General features: G+C 30.1%; 1 protein-coding gene across 2 annotated transcripts in view; it reads left to right on the top strand.

Moving 5' to 3' along the window:
* Window positions 1–20,214, top strand: part of PCDH10 (protocadherin 10) — a 46,600-nt gene that overhangs the window by 9,484 nt on the left and 16,902 nt on the right. Inside the window, exons 4-5 of one of the 2 annotated variants that reach the window (XM_037830668.1) lie at window positions 3,896–4,201; window positions 10,731–10,994. In XM_037830668.1, the coding sequence (XP_037686596.1) occupies window positions 3,896–4,201; window positions 10,731–10,798 (374 nt within the window). In that variant the 3' untranslated portion in view covers window positions 10,799–10,994. Of the gene's footprint in view, window positions 1–3,895; window positions 4,202–10,730; window positions 10,995–20,214 lie in introns of those variants that run through there. The other variant, XM_037830669.1, reaches the window with a different exon arrangement.

A 20,214-nucleotide genomic window follows, 5' to 3' on the forward strand; every position in this document is an offset into this window, starting at 1 on the left:
AAAATATGTATTCCCTAACTTCCATAAGAATTTAGATATTCACAAATTAGCTTCTGGGTTTATAAATAAAATGAATACAAGTGTTTAAAAATACTTCTTCAGACTTCTGGTGAATTCTGAGCTACAACTTTACATAATGTGGAGAGATATATAATTGGAAAAATATATAAGACAAAATATTGAGAGAAAATGGATAAAAATATAAATATGTTGAAGGATGATAGTTAGGAAGAAAATTTTGTTGTGTATGTTTCAGTCTTTTTGGAGTGAGTGATGTTGATAGTTTTCTGTCCCCCAAATCTTATTTTCCTAAAAATTATAATTTTTTATGCCTACAATTAATATCTCAAAGTTGTCCAGTCATAGGTAGTTAAAAAAAACACTGGAAATTTCTTCAAAAAATGGAAGGTATTGGTTTGTTTTAAAGTTTATTTATTGTGTTTGGGAAAAAAAAGCATTTTTACAAAGGCTTGTTGCATGAGAAAAATGTACACAGTAATGTTATAATATTGCATTCTTCAGAAAATGGCACAAATCGAATAAAATTCTAATATTTTTGAAACAATTTGTTATCAGTGGTAATATCCATTGTCTCTGACTATAAAGGACAAGTTACTTGCCAGTTGAAAATATGTATTTTAAAATTTGTCTAAATATACCTTTACATAACAGGCAGTCTATCACGTCAGCTGTCATGCCTTGCAGAACAGATTATTTCTGAGAAGTGGAAAAATAAATAACTAGAAAAAGAGATTTCAAGTAAAATATGTATGTTGAAACATATCTTAGAAATTACCAAGATTTCAGAAATGAGGTTTGGCCTACATTTTTTTGCTATATAAATCCCATGGGTTCTATGGCAAGAGTATTTGAAAAAATCAAGTTAAACAGTTTCTCTTGGGCCTTCAATTTGAGCCATTAAAAATTCTGACAGCAACATCAAAATATGCATTTTAATGTCATATATACTGTAATATCTGGCATCCTTTGGCATCAGATAGTCATGTATCACAACAAAACTTAAATATATTTCTGCTTACTTGGTGATATTTAGTGGGATTAGTGATAAATTACAAAATATAAAACACTGTTCATCATATAATGGCTCCCTCAGGCAAGGACAGCTGATGGGATAAATTTATTTGATTCACATAATATGTATGTAAAAGGCAGATGAATGAAAAAAAATCCATTTTCAATATTTTTTCTGTTACTTATTAGAAGTTTATTGATTTCCTATTTATTCTATTTGTTTTTTATATCCTTTGATATATCTGATATTTTCCAAATGACAAATAGACATGTTCCTTTTATTGATAAAAACGGTGCAACATCTTCTTGCACAATTTGAGTCACCGTATTTTCCATTCTAGTTATGTAAATCTGTATATTATTACAATGGGAATTACAGTTTAAAAACATTAACTTTATTAAAATCATTTTTTACAAGGTTTCTTTTCTTTCCTTCAAGTGACACTATTCTCCCAACAAAGAAACTTTGTATTCCTCTCTTTTCTTGGTATACAAATGATGTCTTTTTTCCATACAAATTTTCAACTCACATGAACTTTATTGCATCAGATAAGGGAATTTTGTACTAGCTTCTAATAATTGAGTGGCAGGGCAATTCATGCACTTTCAAGAAAAGAAAATGGGCATAACTGAGAATAAATTACCTATGAAAATAATTCTATTAAAATTACCTTCTAACAAATCAGACATTATTTTACTATTAATGTTGAGACACTAGTTTATTAAACTTTTCCTATGTGAGATTAACATATTCAAAATTAAAAAGTTATTTGGGCATGGGTGCTGAAAAAGATGTGAAAGATTGTGGATGGTCTTAAATGATATATTTAAAACAATATCAATAATTCATGTAAGGATAAATTTTGTTTATTCCAAATTTTGCATCCATACTCATCTTTAGCAGGATCTAATAACAATTCTATCTTAACATGTGAATCTAATTCCATCAACTCTCCAAATTTAATGTAACTTAAATTTAGTTTTAAAATAAGTAGTTTTCCACAATAATTTTACTAGTAAAGGTATTTTCATCTATCAGAAAAGCCGTACTCATCATTCTTAGGGAGCATTTTTGGTACAGTGTGTCAAAATGTAAACCTCTATCTAGTAACATCTCCCTATCTTGTTTGTAAATATCTATCCAGGACATCCTCCATCTCTTTCTCTTTTTCTTTCCTACATATCTTCTTGCAGAAATCGGATAAAGAACTGACCTTCTCTGGAGTTCAGTGAAACAGTTACATGTTTTACATGCTGTTCTCAGTCTGGTTACTTAATCCAACTTCAGCTCACGTTTACTTTCCTCAACAGTTCACAGATCAGCAATTTATTTCCAGGCTTATGCATGACAATCATCAATGGAATGCTATACTTGAAGTCAGACCTGGCATTATACATAGTTTAATTTAAAATAAAAAGTCATTATAAAGGGAGATTAATATATGGTAAGAAACTTGTTATTATTTCTTTAAAAATAATTTACCTAATTAACTGTTAGCTCCAAAAATTATGGGTCATCTCAGGTGTTCATAATTTTGAAAATGTATTTTATTCATTTTGACATATGCAGATATTAATATATATAATGCACACACATACACACACATATAAATCCATGCACGACAGAATACTGTCAGGAAATTTAAAAAAGTAGTCAAGAGTTCAACTCATATTCATAGAAGAAAGAAATATGCTCATTAAATAACTCTTACCTTGTTAAAAAAAAAAAATCTAGTTTTACCAGATTAGTCACACATTTGAGAGTTTTTTCTGTATAGACAAATTATACTCTGATTATTTCAAATGGTTCTTGTTCTAAAACATATTCAATAAATTTGTTACAATGTTTTGAAAAATACCAAAATTCTATTTCTGCTTATGTACTTGCTGTTGTTTATAGTACTAAATATCAGAGGGAATATCAGTATTTTAGAGTTCTAAAAATTGTAAAGCTTTACTTAAGAAATTGAATGAGTTTGCTTGAGTCTTAATCAGATGATATTTAGAATTTGAGGTTGCCCTTTGAATTCTTGGTATCAGAGGATGTCTAAGTAAACAGTTCTGCATTGACTGGGACAAGTGTTTTCCAGTATAGAACAAGTAATAAGATATTTGTCAATAGTATCTGCAGCTGACTCATGCTGCCCTTGGTTACCTTGGTTTCACTAATTACAGTCATTTGTTCTGGGTTTGTCTAAGGTGGTAAATGATAAGTGGTTTGTAGGGTATCATTGAGAAATTCCTTTTAGGAAGTCATTTCCTAGGAACATAGGAAAGCTTGCTCTTCTCTGTGCCTGAAATCTTGTTTCATTCTTGCTTTTTACTAGTTTATCTCTGTGCCAGCCATATTTCTGTTGTCTTACTTTATGTTTCGTGCCCCGATTTCATAATCTAAATATCATTGCTAATACTTGACACATTTCTTCCATTTTGTTCCATGAAAAAAATGTCAGTTGGTTTATTGTTATGGATTACGAAGGTTTGACACTAGGTCTTTTCTTTGTTATGAACATCACAAGAGACTTTTAAAAACTTTCATTCTTTACTCACACCTTCCTAATTATTTGAATAGCTCACTTAGAACATTTCTTCTCAAAACCTTGAGTAGTTTAGAAATACCTGTTTCAGAGACCTCTTTGCCAGAAGAGTCTTACCCTTTATGTTTGCAGATCATTTTCTCTTTTTAAAGTGATGCATGAAATGATACAAAGAGATTTTTGCTTTCTGTCAGGTTAAGACAAGAAAGATTTGTTTAGACACCTTCAGCCATCACAGTTTAAGGTATCCATAGTCTTTCAGCAGTAAGTAGCTGGTCATGTCTCTGAAGCCTACATTTGTAGTTTATTTCTTTTTCTGCTTCTAGGTATGGATCTCTTCTCCAACTGTACCGAGGAATGTAAAGCCCTGGGCCACTCAGATCGGTGCTGGATGCCTTCTTTCGTCCCTTCTGATGGACGTCAGGCTGCCGATTACCGCAGTAATCTGCATGTTCCCGGCATGGACTCTGTTCCAGACACTGAGGTGTTTGAGACTCCCGAAGCCCAGCCTGGGGCTGAGCGGTCCTTCTCCACCTTTGGCAAAGAGAAGGCCCTTCATAGTACTCTGGAGAGGAAGGAGCTGGATGGACTGCTGTCTAATACACGAGCGCCTTACAAACCACCATATTTGAGTAAGTATTACACAAAAGGCTGTATCAAAGTATTCTCTTTGAGGAAATAAAGTTCAGTGCTCCATTCTTCTTAGGAAAAATAGAGCTTGGGCTGTTATCACAAAGAACAGATAAACTGTGACTCTTGGATTCAGACAACACTTTAAAATATACTTAACAGGAGGATAGATTCGTGGTGTTAGGACATCATTCTTAACAGCAATGAAAACATAACTTTTGCTTTATTGAGGAAAACATTTTCAAATGCTCTTAATATTTCTTTTGAATATTGCTTCCTTGCTTGATTGAATTTCGTGCATTTTGAAGGGCTAAATTAAGGCAGAAGAACTTCTCTCTTGACACTTGAATCTCAGGAGAGATCTCATTTTCTTGTGTATACAAATATTATCGCCTAATCATCCTTTCACCACAGTGACACTAAACATCTTAAGCAGAATCCAGAAAACAGTACAGGTGTCATTTTGATCATTTAACATAATTTAGTAATATGTTGATATCGATTCAGGTCTCTGATCAGAATCAGAGGAATTGCGTGATGTAAATACATCGATACAGGAATATTCTTCATTTATTTAAAATAGCAGGCTTTTTTAACATTAAGTCATTGATATTTATACTCAGCTCTTTCAATACTGGGACCATATTTTCCAGGTGATTCTTATATACAACCACTGTGAACAATAAAAGTTCTTTGAGATTCTATAGTATATTCATTTGAGGATCTTATCACTTGAACTATCTCATTTATTCTCTACTCCATAGGAATTCTTTCCTTTAAGTTAATAGATAAATATGACTGAAAATTCAATGTCTTGGTCATGCCACATAAAATAATATTTGATAAAGATGAAACTCATAACATCTCAAACAAAAATAACTACTATCTTGTATAGCAAATTCATTGTACGTGGTATTTTGTTCTTTTACTTTCATCTTCCAGTGCAAAAAAGTCATGGGACCATAAGCTAGAAACAAAAGATGAGTTAGATTATAGCTGTATCTTATTTTATATTTTTATGGTTGCTGACATGGGAGGAAAATATAAAAAATCAAACTTAAAGGAAATATAAAACTGAAATAATGTATATTTTATGTCCTATGAATGTATAAGGTGAAAGGCATGGATTGAGTGCATTTTGAGACCATGACAGTAGACAGTAAGAATAGACAAGTGTGTGTGTATGATTAAAGGAGTTGGTCTTTCATCAGAGATATACATTGTGATGTCAGTAATGAACAAATAGGTTGTGTTTTCATTTTTTATGAAGAATTATGTTCAGTTTTTCAAATTACTTAGAAATGCCATTACCACAGCATGATGTAGTACTTCAGCATTTCAAAACCAAATAATTGTGCCTTCCTATAAATCATTGATATTTGTTTTGCTTTATATTTTAGAGTCATAAAATATGACAGCATAAATGCTTAAGGAAAATAAAGTACAGAAATATTTACTATAATAACTAGGATATCATTTGGATGTTAAAGTCCCAAAGTTTAATATACACAGCCATATAACCAGTTATTTAAAGTAGCCCCACTCTAATTTCCTTAATAAATGAGGACTTTAATGTAGCCTTTGCCCTCAAATTGAATTCTGTATTTTGAATGTTATTCGTTATCAAAAAACACAAACTTTTCCAAAATTTTAATAGCATATGTTCACTATTGTTTCACATAAACTAAGAATATACATTATAGAGATACATTATCAATAATTTCGTGACATAAATCAAAGGGCATATGATTCAGAGTAATTAAAATTTGTACTTCTAAATAAATATAAGTATTTATTATTAATATGTATAAGCAGGGAAACCTAATATAGTGAAAAAAATCAATCCATCCTCTTTGGATGTTAGTATTACCCTTGGTGAAGTTACACTTACATAAAGAGCTGAAATTTAAATGGTTGCAAATATCTCCTCCCCAATGACGTTTTTCTTTTTGATTTTAAGAATAATTTTAACAATATTTTAAGATTAAAATGTTAGTGCTGCATATATTTTAATGCAAGGGACTCAAATCTTTAAAAATCTAGTGTTTTCATTTAGAAATCTGATTTCAAGGATTATGAAAGTTGTTACCAGTTACGTATGTTGCTAGAAATCAATAGATGCATCTATTATTTTATTAAGAACAATTAGACTTGTTTGCATAATATTTTCCAGGTATATGTGTTAGAATAAATTAGTTTTTAATAATAGTTTGTTTTTACCTTGTTTGCTTTAGCCAGCTCACAGCACTCAAAGTTTAGGGTTTGGGTTGAGGTGTGACCTGGAAAATCAGCAGAAAAATAGCTATGGTATTGTTTTTACGTTTATTGTCCTTAGTTCTTCATGTAACCCTAATCATATCTGAATTCATTTTTTTTTAACTTTTAGTATTTACTGCCATCTTAGACTCACATAATTATGTTTAAAATTCAGTCATGGCTCTTGTTTAATAGGCATTGTCAATGACAAACCCATTCCTGACCACCTTGTTACCCAAATTCATATACTTATACTTGTTAGTTCTAGTCATTTAATATCAGGAATGGAAATATTCTCATCTTCTAAATTGTAAAACATGTCTCTTATGTAATTCAAGAAGCTAAAAATTGACACTAATTACTTGCTTTTAATCAGAATGTTTAAATAAGTATTGAGGTACCAGTTTCTTGTTCTAAATGTGCATTTAGTTTCATAACGAACATAATGTCCATTTGATGTTGTGAAACGTAGCTGTATATTTAGTTACTTTCGTACAGCTCTAAAAAAGCCCAATCAGTCAGCCACTGTTATTTACAAAATAATGACAGGGAACTGGTGATATGCTTAATAATATGAATGAGATCATTGTCTATACCCAAGATCTTTAAATTTCTGTACCTCTGATTGCTAATGTTAAAATAAAAACTACAAAAAAACAATTTTTAAACATATTAGATGTATGCAAACATTATAAAACATGCATTAGATTTTTTTTAAATTGCCTGAGTATAATCACATTTCTTTTTTTTTTTAAGTATAAGAAAAGACCCATGAAAAATACATCTGATGTGTTCAATGAAATAAAACTTTTTTTTTTCATCAGGAGTAATTGTGAACACATCTATAAATACTTGCCTATTTAGTCATGAGCACTTAATAAACATCCTGTTTATCATTTTTGTTATAATGTTTGTTAATACTCTTAAAGGGAGCAAAGAGATACACTAAAAGACTGAGGAAAGAAATTTAAAAATGTAGAATATGTGTTTAGATTTAGATTTAGATTTAGTCTTTAAATTTACCTTATAATGTTAATGAATTTTAGCTTTGCTTTGGTTCTAATTTTTGAGTTATAAAGAAAATACTAAAATACTACTTTAACTTTTAATTAAAATTGACGAATTGTTTCCAACACTAAACAGTAATATTAAAATGAAACAAGAAAAACTTTTTTAGAGTTTTAAAATAACATTGTATTTTTATAAGGAAGAATTCAAGAATTTGTTTGGAATTATAAACATCTTATTTTAAATACTTTTTCTGAAAATTTACATATATAAAATATTTGGATACTCTCGGTAAATAAGGAACATTAAGTTTAAGGGTTTTATTGAGAAAAGCTATAATTTAGAAAAGCCCCAATGATTGAAACAGTACTCTTTAATATTATTTTTATAATCATTCTTGCTTGTGATTTTGACTTTGCATTTTTTTATGTCATCTTTAAAGCAGAGTTTCAATTTCAGTAAACTAGAGTGCTGTTCATTTCCAATATAGCATAAACAGTACAGCATAAAAATATAAGAATTATTATTTGGAAATTCATAGATTTCTTGTGAATTAAGATGCTCACTCCCTGAGAACTGAACACAATCATAAAATAAATAACCAATAAAATTTAATTTAAAACATAATTGTGAAAATCTTTTTTTAATGAATCATGCAATTAATAAATTATAGTGAATAAAGTGAAAAAAACTGCATTGTCATAATGATACTTCAATTCCTAAATCCATGGGATTTTTCTAGAATAATGGGATTAGAAGGGATTGTCTATTGAAAAATGTCAGGTTTCACAACTGCCTTTATATGTAACATTTAGACCAAATGTCAGTGTGGGCCAAAATTCACTCTATTTTCTGATCTCACTTTATTTTTCCCAACTGGTGAACTTTTTTGAAATTTCAATTCAACTCATCCATATCATAACAAAAAAATGATGTCAGAACTTTGAAACATTGTGTTTAAAATATTGGTGACACTTTACTAGCTCCATAAACCTCGTTTAGGGAAAATTCTTTTAAGCATCTATTATTTCTATGGAGCACTTTACATTTGTTTCTTCCAGTTTTGCATTTCTTCTAGGAATTGTAGAACATGTTTTGGTTCCTAACATCTCTTGCAATCCATTCATTATCTCATTCTCCTTTTTGAGAGTTTTCATAGGTTTTAGAACTCAATAGTGTGGAAAGAGCATATATGCAATTCAAAATTAAAGGACTTTACTTATTAGTAGTATACAGTACCCTTCTGTTGACATACTGCTGTGCAGTGTTTGCTTTGGGATTTGTATATTCTTATAATATCATAAATATGGTATCAACTTATCAAATGTTAAAGTCCACAAATAAGTATTTTAATATAAGGCCTGTTTACCATTTCTGTTTATAGGTTCATGCATCTCTAAGTGAATGAACATCTTTCTTAAGAATTTTTTTTTCTTTTCTAGCAAATATATTTATTTCTGTTCTCTTTTCCTCTGAGTTGTGCTATTTTTTATGTCACCTTTTTTCTGAATTGTTTGTACCCTCACTCTTTTTTATAAGTATACTTCTAGATTTGTGAACCTAATTTTGTCTTTTTTAGTTTATCAGTTTGTGACAAATCTGTGACCCTAGAATCATACAATAGCCATTCTGTTTTTCCATTAAATTTCTTCATTCAGAAACTGAGCATAAATCTCCCATTATCAAAATAGTTTTCTGACCTCAAATCTGCTGAGCAGAAAACAAATGGTAGCACAGAATCAGAAAAAAATCAACCTCAGTTCATATTCTCTTTATATCTTACAATTAGAGTTCAGTGTTCACTGAGTTTCATTACATTCTAATTCTTTGAAAAATGTTAATCTATCCACAAGTCATATTACTACCACAGTTAACTGATGTTACTGAACCTATTTACAACTCTAGATAAATGAGATATTATCTTGTTTCTTCTTCTTTAGTTATCAGATAATGATCTATCTTAACTAATATGATTTAAAGCTAAAGCTATAACAATCATTCTGAGTTGCAGATACAAAACAGAGCAGTTCATATTATAGCCACACATCTGGCAATTTCTCTACACAGAATTTATTTTTTACTTATTCAGACATGGTGCGTCTTTGTGACTTAGCTCATGTCATTTAAAATTTGTGCCTTTGGGCAAAGTTAATATTCAAGAAATTTTTATTCCTTTTCATGAAGAAAGGTTCCTAGTTTCTTTTATCAACATAGTTTTATCCTTATACCTTCTGCATATTTAAAGTGTCATTTTAATATGACATCAAATCTAATAGATATTATTTTGATTATTAAACCTGTGTTTTATGCAGCTTCCTATTCTAAAAACAAAATTTACGTGATCATATTAACTATTGTGTTTTGCAAGTACTTTTTCACCATTTATTAACTTGACTAAAATCTGCTTCACCTCTACTGTTTTATATTCCTGATACAATTACTGTTTTTGCATAGTTTCCCAACTATAGCATATTCTAAATGCTAAATAATTATGTGATGAAAATGAATGCTGTTATTACAGTACTGAAATTTTCTTCAATGTTACCATTACGTGTTCTTTATGCACACATCTGCACACAATAACTTTTTGATGATATCTCCAGGCAAAGTTTATCCTTTTCTTCCATTTGTTAAAATGTTTTATTTTAGCTTTATTTCCTGCTAGCTAGCATCTACAGTTTCTTTAAGAGGAGAAATTGAGTTTGAACTCTTTCAAAATATTTAAATACACCTAATAGGGTGTTTTGTAAAATATGACTGAGATGTCAATATTTTTGAATTTTAAACTTCTTTTGATTTGTTTTAAGAACTTATTTCCTATCTTAAGAAGGAGTTAAATTTACGACTTATTTCTCAACTCTCATAAAATTTTAATTACTCCTCTTTCTTACCTGGTCTCACATATTTCATATTTTAGCTCTCATCTTGTTTTGTTTTTGTTTTTGTTTTGTAATTCTAAAGTGTACATATTTCCCTCTGGTTTAGTGACTTTTTTTTTTTCTTGTTTAATTTCCATGTAGAAGTTCTTTATTGGCATGTCCATACATTTGTGAGTTCACAGATATATGGTTAAAGACAGGGTTGTACATTTAGGGGCTATAGAGAAGGCAATTGGTAAAAGTTATAGTTTTGTTTATTCAATATTTAACAGTCCTTTAGTATGTGATCATTTGTTATTTTAAGCAGTTTATTTCATACATTCTTTGCATTTATTGAGTTGCCATTTAGTATATCAATGTTATTTACATACCTCATTTTATATTACAGAGCATTTCCATCTTTTCTTATTTTGTACATTGGAAGTAACCCTTATAAGCATTCTGTTCATCATATGAGCCTAAGAAAAGAAGATTAGCAATTAAAATATAAACTAGAATTATTCAATGAAAAAGATTATCTGTTTGGTAATTTTTTCCTGCTTCATCATTCCGAAGATTTATGGGTCAAAATTTAAATGCATTAATTTATAAAGATATTGTATATATAAGTCTGGAATTTACTAATTCAATTGCCTATAAAAATCATTAAACATTATTCAATACTCTATGTGCCAGACTTTTTTTGGGTGAGTCTGCGTCTTCCGAAATCCTTTTTTTAAGAAATTAACCTCGTTTAGATAATACATCTTGGAAACCATTTCAGAGTGTGAAGTTCATTGTTCAAGATTAAATAATAGCACTGAATGAAGACTTAGCATAATGTGAGTCAATTTAATATTTACCAAAGTATAACAAAATCCTTGAAGTGTTATATCAAGGTCCAGTAAGACTTCCTAATCACTACAAAACTTGACTTAATTTGGAAAAAAAAATTGAACCCCAAAATATAATTACATATGAAAGGAACATGGGGGGAAACAAATTGGAAGTTATTAATTTTGCAGCTAATATGAGTTACAATTTATTAGTGTGGGTTTTATTTCTTATTCTATAATTATGCATGGTATGCAAACATAGCTATACATTATATATGTTAAATGGCAAGGCACTTACCTTCATTCTTTTCTCCAGAGATACATTTCTTTTAACTGTTAGGATTGTAGAGGGTGATATTTAAACCTCATTTTGAAAAATTTCTATTTACATACAATACAGTGTTCATATAAATTATGAATAATAGCTTTTAAGTCATTGAGTTCAACAAGTGATTATAAATATATTTTCTATGTTTCATGATTCAATTGTGTGGATACACTTGCACATATATACATCCCATATAGAGGCACTATGTTTTTAATTAACTTATGTCCATCAATTATCAGAGAAAGTACAGGCTGTGATTATGTTTAACACAAGAGTAAATTTATTTGACTAATGGTGACTTTTTAAATAAGAAGCTGGTAACATGACAATATGGTGTTTGTTGAAAACTAGATTAAGTGATAAAATACATCTTGGTCTATTCTTTTATTTTTTTTTGGATTGGATGAAAATTTTTTTTTTTTCTGAGCACCTGTTCATATTGCTTAAATGTGGCAAAATTAACCATGACACTGTGAAGGAAATAGGTGTTCTGGTTCCAGTGTTTACGTATGAGGAAGACATTATTTTTACTCCTTGCATAAATGTGTAGGGCTCCTTTCTTTCTTCATGTTGACATTAACCAGAATCCTACACTAAATTCCAACATTGTCTGTTCTAGATATTTAATTATCATATCTTTACACATACTAGAAAATTAGATTTAGTTTAACACCAAGTGTTTTGAAGCTTATATATGTGCCTATAGCTATTTGGGGCTTAAAATTAAATAATTACTACTTTATTCCATAAAAAGTATATTTTAAAACGTATTTGTTAAAATTTTCAAATAAGTGTCTTAAAAAAAGAGACATAAGTATAGAAGTAATTTGTAAGTAAAACCAGTATGAAATCTATATATTATTGATTAAGTTTTGAATCTCCCTGGAAAAGAAAATAGCCACAGGGAGGGGAGGCATTCTCTCATCACATATATAAGTAAACATGATATCGTGGGTTTTTGTCAATTATGGTACAATGAATAATAGAAGGTTCTGAGACAATGATGGAAACAGTAATCAGAGTAGATATAATAAAGTCGTCTTGATTAGAGAGAAGGAATATCCCATAATAGTATAATAGTCTATGTACAATAATATCCCATAATAGTATAATGGTCTATGTACAATAAAATGTTCTACACATAGGTTTAATTAAACTGGTAGGAATAGATTCAGAGAATTTGGTGTTAATGTGATAGTTTGACAATTGCCATATATTTTGTACTTAGAAAATGTATGGGGAACCTAGAGGCTAACTTGTAAAATTATATAAAGTCCATGTACATTTTTTCTCACTAATGTGCCTGATGCCGGAATTTGTTGTTCACTAAGAGTGCCATTTTGGGTTTAATTCCTATAGAATTAAACATCAGATGATTACATTGGAGGCCATACCAAAAATATCTACTTATGTATTGATAGATGTATCTTGATCATTGACTTACCTAAATCTTTTTGATAAGAACGGTCAATAGAAAACAGTATTAATACTGAATCAAGTTCTACTAAGTGATATTTTTAAACATTTTTTATGATGAAAAATTTCAAACATACACAAAAGGAGAGAAATAGTGTACTAAACTCCCCATATTTTCCATCACTTCACTTAAACAGTTATCAACTCTTGACAAAAATTGTTTCATCTACACCCTAACACGTCTGTCCCTTCACTCAGATTTTTAAAAGCAAATCCAGAGATCTTAATGTTTCACCCATTAACATTTCAACATGTGCTTATTAAAAATAAACTTCATTTTTAACGAAACCACAAGAATAATATTCCTCCTAACAAAATGGATTTCTTGCTATCATTGACTATCTAGTTATTGTTCAAATTTCCACAATTTTCTCCTAATTATTTGTGTATACAGTTATTTGGTATGGTTCATGAGTGACATAAGGCTAATAGATAGCAATAGGTTGCTGTTCCTTAAGTATTTTTATTTTTTAAAAGGTTTCAGTATAGTATGCTTATAGGAAACTAGAAAAATCCTAAATGCATAAAGCGATTTTCACAATGAGCATGTCTGTGTAATCAGTGGGTATAACATTACCAGGTACTGTGTGCAGTAACCAAAACATTACTACTTTACCAACACGTCCAGTATTTCCCCCTTCCAGTCACTAGCACACCAGTAATTACCACTGTCTTGACCTATAAACAAAGATGAGTTTTTCCCAGTTTAAAACTTTATATAATTGGAATAACTGAAATAAATGCAGTATGCTTGACATTGACTAAAATGTTATATAGCCAGTTATTCTCTGATCATATAAGATAAGCCATCAGCAAAGCCTATTATAGATCAGCGCCTAAGCGGAAAAGTTAATTTAGTTGTATGCGTTCTCCTTGGATATGATTCCCTTTGCTATCTTGGCATTCTCTTCAGAAATGTTTGATACTTGCCTTAATATCTCCTTATTAACTGAAACATAATCTTCTGTTAATGTAGAGGTGTTTTTTATAGAAACAAATATTTAAATATATTAATGTGAATACCAGATTATAACAAAAGAGTAAAAAAATCGAGATTTCTGCATTTCACACTTCTTTGAGCCCATATTAAGCAACTGTGGCAAATTATACACTTGGAAGCCTCAAGGAGACTCTGAATAAAGTAAAGAGATTAACATTTTGGTAAATAGGATATCTGAAGAGAGTTTAAAAGGATTGAGAGATGGTGACTTGAGAAGAAAAGGTGTGAGGTGACATAGTAAATGTTAAGTATTTAAACAAATGCTACACAGATAAGATAGTGATCAGTTAATCTGTCTCTGTTGAGAAGGGGAAAGAGGAAATGGATCTATGCTACATCCAGAGAGATTTAAATTACGCATTTTAGGAAATACTTGACCCTAGTACTTGCATTTGCTCTGGGGGATATGGAAACATTTTATCAAGAGAGCTTTATAAACTACAAATGAATGCATAAGCCATTTGTGATTTGGGGGAATAATAACTTTGTAGCCCTGTCATGTTTTATTTCCTGCAGAATGCTTTTCCAAGGCAGGGGCTAGCAAAGGACTGAAGGGGATGCAGCTCAATTTTACTCAAGTATGAAGGAGAGGCAATTGAGGCAAACCTTGGCTTTTGTGTTTCCCTCCATTCCTGTTTCTGTGTTGAGCTTTATCTTTTTAACTTTAGAGTTTTGAAGAGGGAATTATTTGGTTAATTAAAACCTTTTTTCTCCCAAACATACTGAATTGCAATGGAGGCAAAACGTCCAGGAACAAAACTTAAGGTATCATAATTTTAGAAGAAAATTTGGGGAGATGTGTAGCCTGCAAAAGCTGCATGTGAAAAATGTCTATGATATTTTGTATATACAATAAATAACATAGATTGCATATATTAATATACATATTAATGTTCATAATAATATGTTAATATGCATATTAAGCAATACAGCTTGAAGGTTTAAGACTTCAAATTTTTGTAATAATAATATACAAAAGGGAGACATGACTATAGATTTGAAATATTAGACTTTTTCATAAAACATCGAATCATTCTTTTACTTCACTGACTTATTTCCTATAGTGAGAGTTTCCCACTTTTGACATCATATTATTCTGTGCTGAATTTTATGGAAAATCCTTAGCACCAATTGCTGTGAAATGGCTTGCAATTAAATGCAAATGAAGCAGTCATTATTAATGATTCAAGGTCAAGTTGTCTGCCGTCCTTAATCCTAGTAGTAATACAGATTTTCATTAATTGTTTTAAAAGACAAAGCAGAGAGCCATGCACGACCATTGCATTTTACATTGATATTTTGAATAATAGAATATAATGCAACTTTTTTTTGTTGCTGTACACCTAAGAAAAATAAAATGAAAGGGGAATAGTCAAATGGGGAGTTATGTTAGCTAAACATTAATGCTACCTAAATTTAATAATAAGAGTGTTAGCTACTCACTGAGTGCCTATTTTATAGACAGGATATCTGAATAGGTGAAATAAGGCATGGTAAATATAACAATTTCATAAATATACAACAAAAGTTACAAGGTGACGGTTTTTCTCATTAGTCAAGGATCAGGGACTAAGCCTTCTGTATTTCAGACTATAGTAAAGAATTTTTCAATCAGATACATGAATAACTTATGATTATTATTTGGTAATTGACAATGTAGGAATGCCTTTGGTTCATAGGTGTGAGTGAATTCTAACCATTTGAACTTGAATTACCCTAGGGATTGAGAAAATCCATATTTTTAAATTATATTGTAAAATGGCATGAAGATAATGATTTCTCATTATAACAACAAAATATTGACTCATACTGAAATTATTGGGAAAGGTATTTTTTAAATTCAGGCTTATATTAGAATTATTTATAGAAAATACTTAACATTGAATAATTTTCATCTCTCCATTCAAAATTGAGCTTGAGATCTACGAATGTACTTCTTAATAATTTAAATTAATTACTTTGTAGGAATTCTTTGTAGAAATTGTGTTTTCATAATGCTTATATAAAGTGTGTTAATATATCTAATATGGGGAAGGTTACCTTCCCTTTAAATTAAGACATTTAAAACAGTTTACAAAGGACATATTATATTACTTCAAAGTTAATTTTAAATCTATGTTCTTTTTAAAATCTTTTAAATTCTTCACATTTAATTTACTTTCCTGATTTCAAAATGATGTCAATAGGTTCTATTATTTTTAGTGCTATTATTTATTATGAGGAAACAACATGAGAGCTTTAAACTGTAAAAAAAGTTTTTAACCAGCTGTTTAAGTCAGGTCCTCTCAAGCTGTTGACAATAGCAGTGTGACCCACATTCAAGAAAACTCACTGTTGAGCACCTCTTATATTCCAGGCAGTTTTGTTTGCCCAAGAACTAGATTATATACACTTCATCAAGGCCTGCTATACAGGAAAATGAGCAGGGCTCATGGAAATCATCACAAACTGATGTATAAATTAGAAATCAATATCTTAATTTAAATTTTTCCATAGGAAAAATTAAAATGCTATCAGAACTCTGGTTAGGATGGCAAATGGAATTAGATCAACTTAATTACTAGTGATCATACATAGCCTAATGCATCTTCATTTGATATATGGAAATATACCTTCTGCAGAGACCAAAATACTCAGATTATGGCATCTTAGCATCATTTATTCCATACCATCTTAGAAATATGCAAAAGCGTTTTTAATGAATGACACTATTTTTCTAAACCTCATTGTCTCTCCAGCCCTCCATTCATATATATATATATGAAATAAATCAACTTTGGGCATATTACATTTAGTATTAGTGAAAAGTTTTTAGTTTCTTTTACAGTGTACATGAGATATACCTGCTCACCTGGTTGGATTGTGGTCTTCTCAGTGAATACTTGAAAAATAATCTAGTCTTATTTTTAGGATAGGTTTTCCTAAGCATCACTAATTTTATCTATTTTGACTGTACTATAATTTGGAAATTTTAATTTCAGAAGTTAACATTTTCTGAATTTGTTCTCAAAGTATGAAATGACTTTCTTTGGATTCATAAACAACTATGGACTTAGAAGTGTGGTATTTCTCTACATTCTCATCTCAGAGAAGTGATGTGGTGCGGTTAAGAGCTCTAGTTATGGGGTGCGTTTGCCGTGGTTCAAATACTGATCCAACCAGTTACTAGTTGTTTGACCTCAGCAATTTCTTTAACCTTTCTGAATTCATTTTCCTCATCTGTGACACAGATCATCAAAAGCTCATTGCAGAGATTAAATGGATTAATATATTTAAAGCATTAAGTGCCTGGCCCAAAGGAAGCACTCGTTAAGTGTTCTAGGCAACCATATATTCAGTTAAAATTGGAGCAATGACATCAGCCTCAGTATGGACAAAATTAAAATTCTGGGTTTAAACAGAACTGGTTATGTTCTCTTCTACTCCCAAAGAAAAATCAGAGTCAAATGTTCTTTTCACGATATATCACTAGTTTGTATCTTCAATGTATATTTTCTCACATAAAACATATATTTTAAAATACAGTATCCCATTTTTTTTCCAATCAGTGAAACCAATGGGACATAGTATATTACCAAAAGTGTAATATCTAACAAGAATTGAGCTTTATTCATTTTATGATGATGTTAATCACAAAGGCCCGATTAAAACTTTTAAATTTTCACATCCTCATTATTTTACTTTATTTTGTGTATTTACTTTATTTGTATATTTACCAATGAGTGACTATACTTGATGATGTACAACAAACAGTAAAATTAAGCTGACAAAGAATACTCTTTTTTAAACAACAGATGTTCATATCTTATTATAGGAAGCAGTTTATTATCTTTTAAGATTGTAGGAAAAGAAAGAACTTTCTTTCCTCAGGTCAAAAAAAATGTTAAAGTGTTACAATTTTATGCAATATACAATTTATCTTACCTATATTTTGGCAATTCTACTAGCCCATTAGTGTAAATTCTGTGGTTTAGAGTAGGTATTGTAGCCTCCAAAGAGTTCTGATATACTTGTGTGGGCCATGGATGTCCTAAAATCTTTACACAAAGTAATTGAAAACAGTTCATGTGGAAAACTGAGTTTTCTGTAAAATATTCCGAAGATATCTATATGTGCTGAATATCAATATTTGAACACATAGAAACCTAAAGACTTTCTTGCCTCCTTTTTCCTTCACTAAAATCCAATATAGTGATAAACCGGATTTTCTCAATCAGATTGTTATTTATATGTTTTATCTCTGTCTTTCAAAGTCAGACAGCACTAGCCAATGATGTCACAATTCTGTTTGAGGAAAGCCTAAGAATTCACCCAAGCTTTACTTTCTTCTTATGGTTAATTCATTGGATTCTGTGCAATTCTTGTGTTTTTATGATTCTATGTCTTTCCATCTTCTTTCTTTTACATCAATTTTTCATATGTATTATTTTATCTGAATAATAAGAGACCTAACAACTAAAGACCAGTACACAATTGCATTTAGGAATCATATATTATTTCTGTTTACATTCATGACTCATAGAAAAACAAAATTTTTTTGTTTTTCATAAAATGTTGATTTTCCTGCATTAAATAATACTATTTCCCAACTGTGGCAGAAATAACAATTTTAAAATAGATTTACTTTTCATTGAATACTGTGTTTGTGAGTGAAGCTCTCATGGTCAACTGCAATTAAGCATTTTCCCTCTTCCTAAAATACATTGATATTCAATAATTCTTTGTCGCTTTAAATTTCTCATCATCACATTAACAGATAAGTAAGGTATTTGCTTTATTAGAACAAATATATTTTGGAAAGATCCCTTGTAGTATAATCAAGGAAGGTTTCACAGTGCTGTACTTGGAGGCCAATACTCAAGTATTCTTTGTATGATTTTAACTGATAGAGACAAAGGCCATGCTAGGAATAAGCAACAGCATGAACAAAGGTGCAGAATTAGAGAGCAAATAATTCCTAAGGAGAAGTGAATATCCCACACTGTCAAATCTGAAAGATAAATTTGGGGGGGGAAAGTGGAAGTTGAGGTTTAAAAGTTAAGTGTTGGATACATTAAGATATTTTCAATAATAATATCAATAGTATATAGTAGCTAACAATTATTGAGAACTTATTATTATGAGCCAGGCACTGTTCTCAGAATTTTTCAGAAATTATTGCATTTAATCTTCACAATAACCATATATAATGAGTATTCTTACTGTTGCCATTTTAAACTGAGGAATGGAGATGTCCAGTAAATTGTTCATGGCTGAATAGTAAGAGAGACATTTTTTTTTTTTTTTTATTTGGGACTAACTGATTATGGAGTGGGCCTTTGTAAGCAACACACTACTTATCCCCCAGGCTTAAGAAACTGGACATTATTCAGAAGGAAGTCAGTAAGGATATGTGGGGTGGGATTGTGTTGTCTATTTTTTACCAGTGCAGTATTAGAGCAGTTGACAAGACTTTTGGCAATAGAGCCTGAACAAGAATGTTCCTCATGGAGAATGAACATGAGCAGATTGCTTTGGAGAAAAGCAATTTCATATAAATATATATATATATTCATACATTATGTATTTATAAGATTAGAGGACTAGATACAACAATAAAAAAGCAGAGAAAATAGTTATCAGGGATGATTCTCAAGTCTTGAGACTGGATGATTGGCAGAAGATTGCATTCCTAATAATAATAAAAAAGTTCATGGTCATGAAAGGAGTCAAAATTGATTGGAGATTAATGACCAATTAGGAATACCCATGAAAGTGCATTTCAGTACAATGGAAAAGGTAAGATGCCAAACTGTAAATGATAAATTTTTTATAGTGTGGTGAGGCAGTGAAAAAAGCAAGTGTAGTTTCCATTTTTTATTTTTTTTTAAGATTTTTGGAAATGAAAAGTAGATACAATGAAAGATTATAACTATAATAACATGTATGAGATATGGCTGGTATTATATTTGGATAGGAGCAACTTGATCAATTAATTGTATGGGAAATTTAATCACTTAAATATATTATTTTAAATCCCATAATTAAAGATTTCCCTGTGTCTTCACTAATTCTGTGAACTGTAAAACCAGATCATCCTAGGGTGAGATTTACCTGTGAATGTCTCTCTATGAAAGAATAAATCCCAGCAGCAAACTTTTATTTAAAAAAAGAATACTCAGTCTCATAGCTATAAAGTGAATTTAATGTCAGACTATGATCATGTGCCTTATTTTTTCTTCATTAAAATTTGTAAGAAAAAAATGTTCAGTGT

The sequence above is a fragment of the Choloepus didactylus genome, chromosome 3 (genome assembly GCF_015220235.1).
Source record: "Choloepus didactylus isolate mChoDid1 chromosome 3, mChoDid1.pri, whole genome shotgun sequence".
Classification (NCBI taxonomy): domain Eukaryota; kingdom Metazoa; phylum Chordata; class Mammalia; order Pilosa; family Megalonychidae; genus Choloepus; species Choloepus didactylus.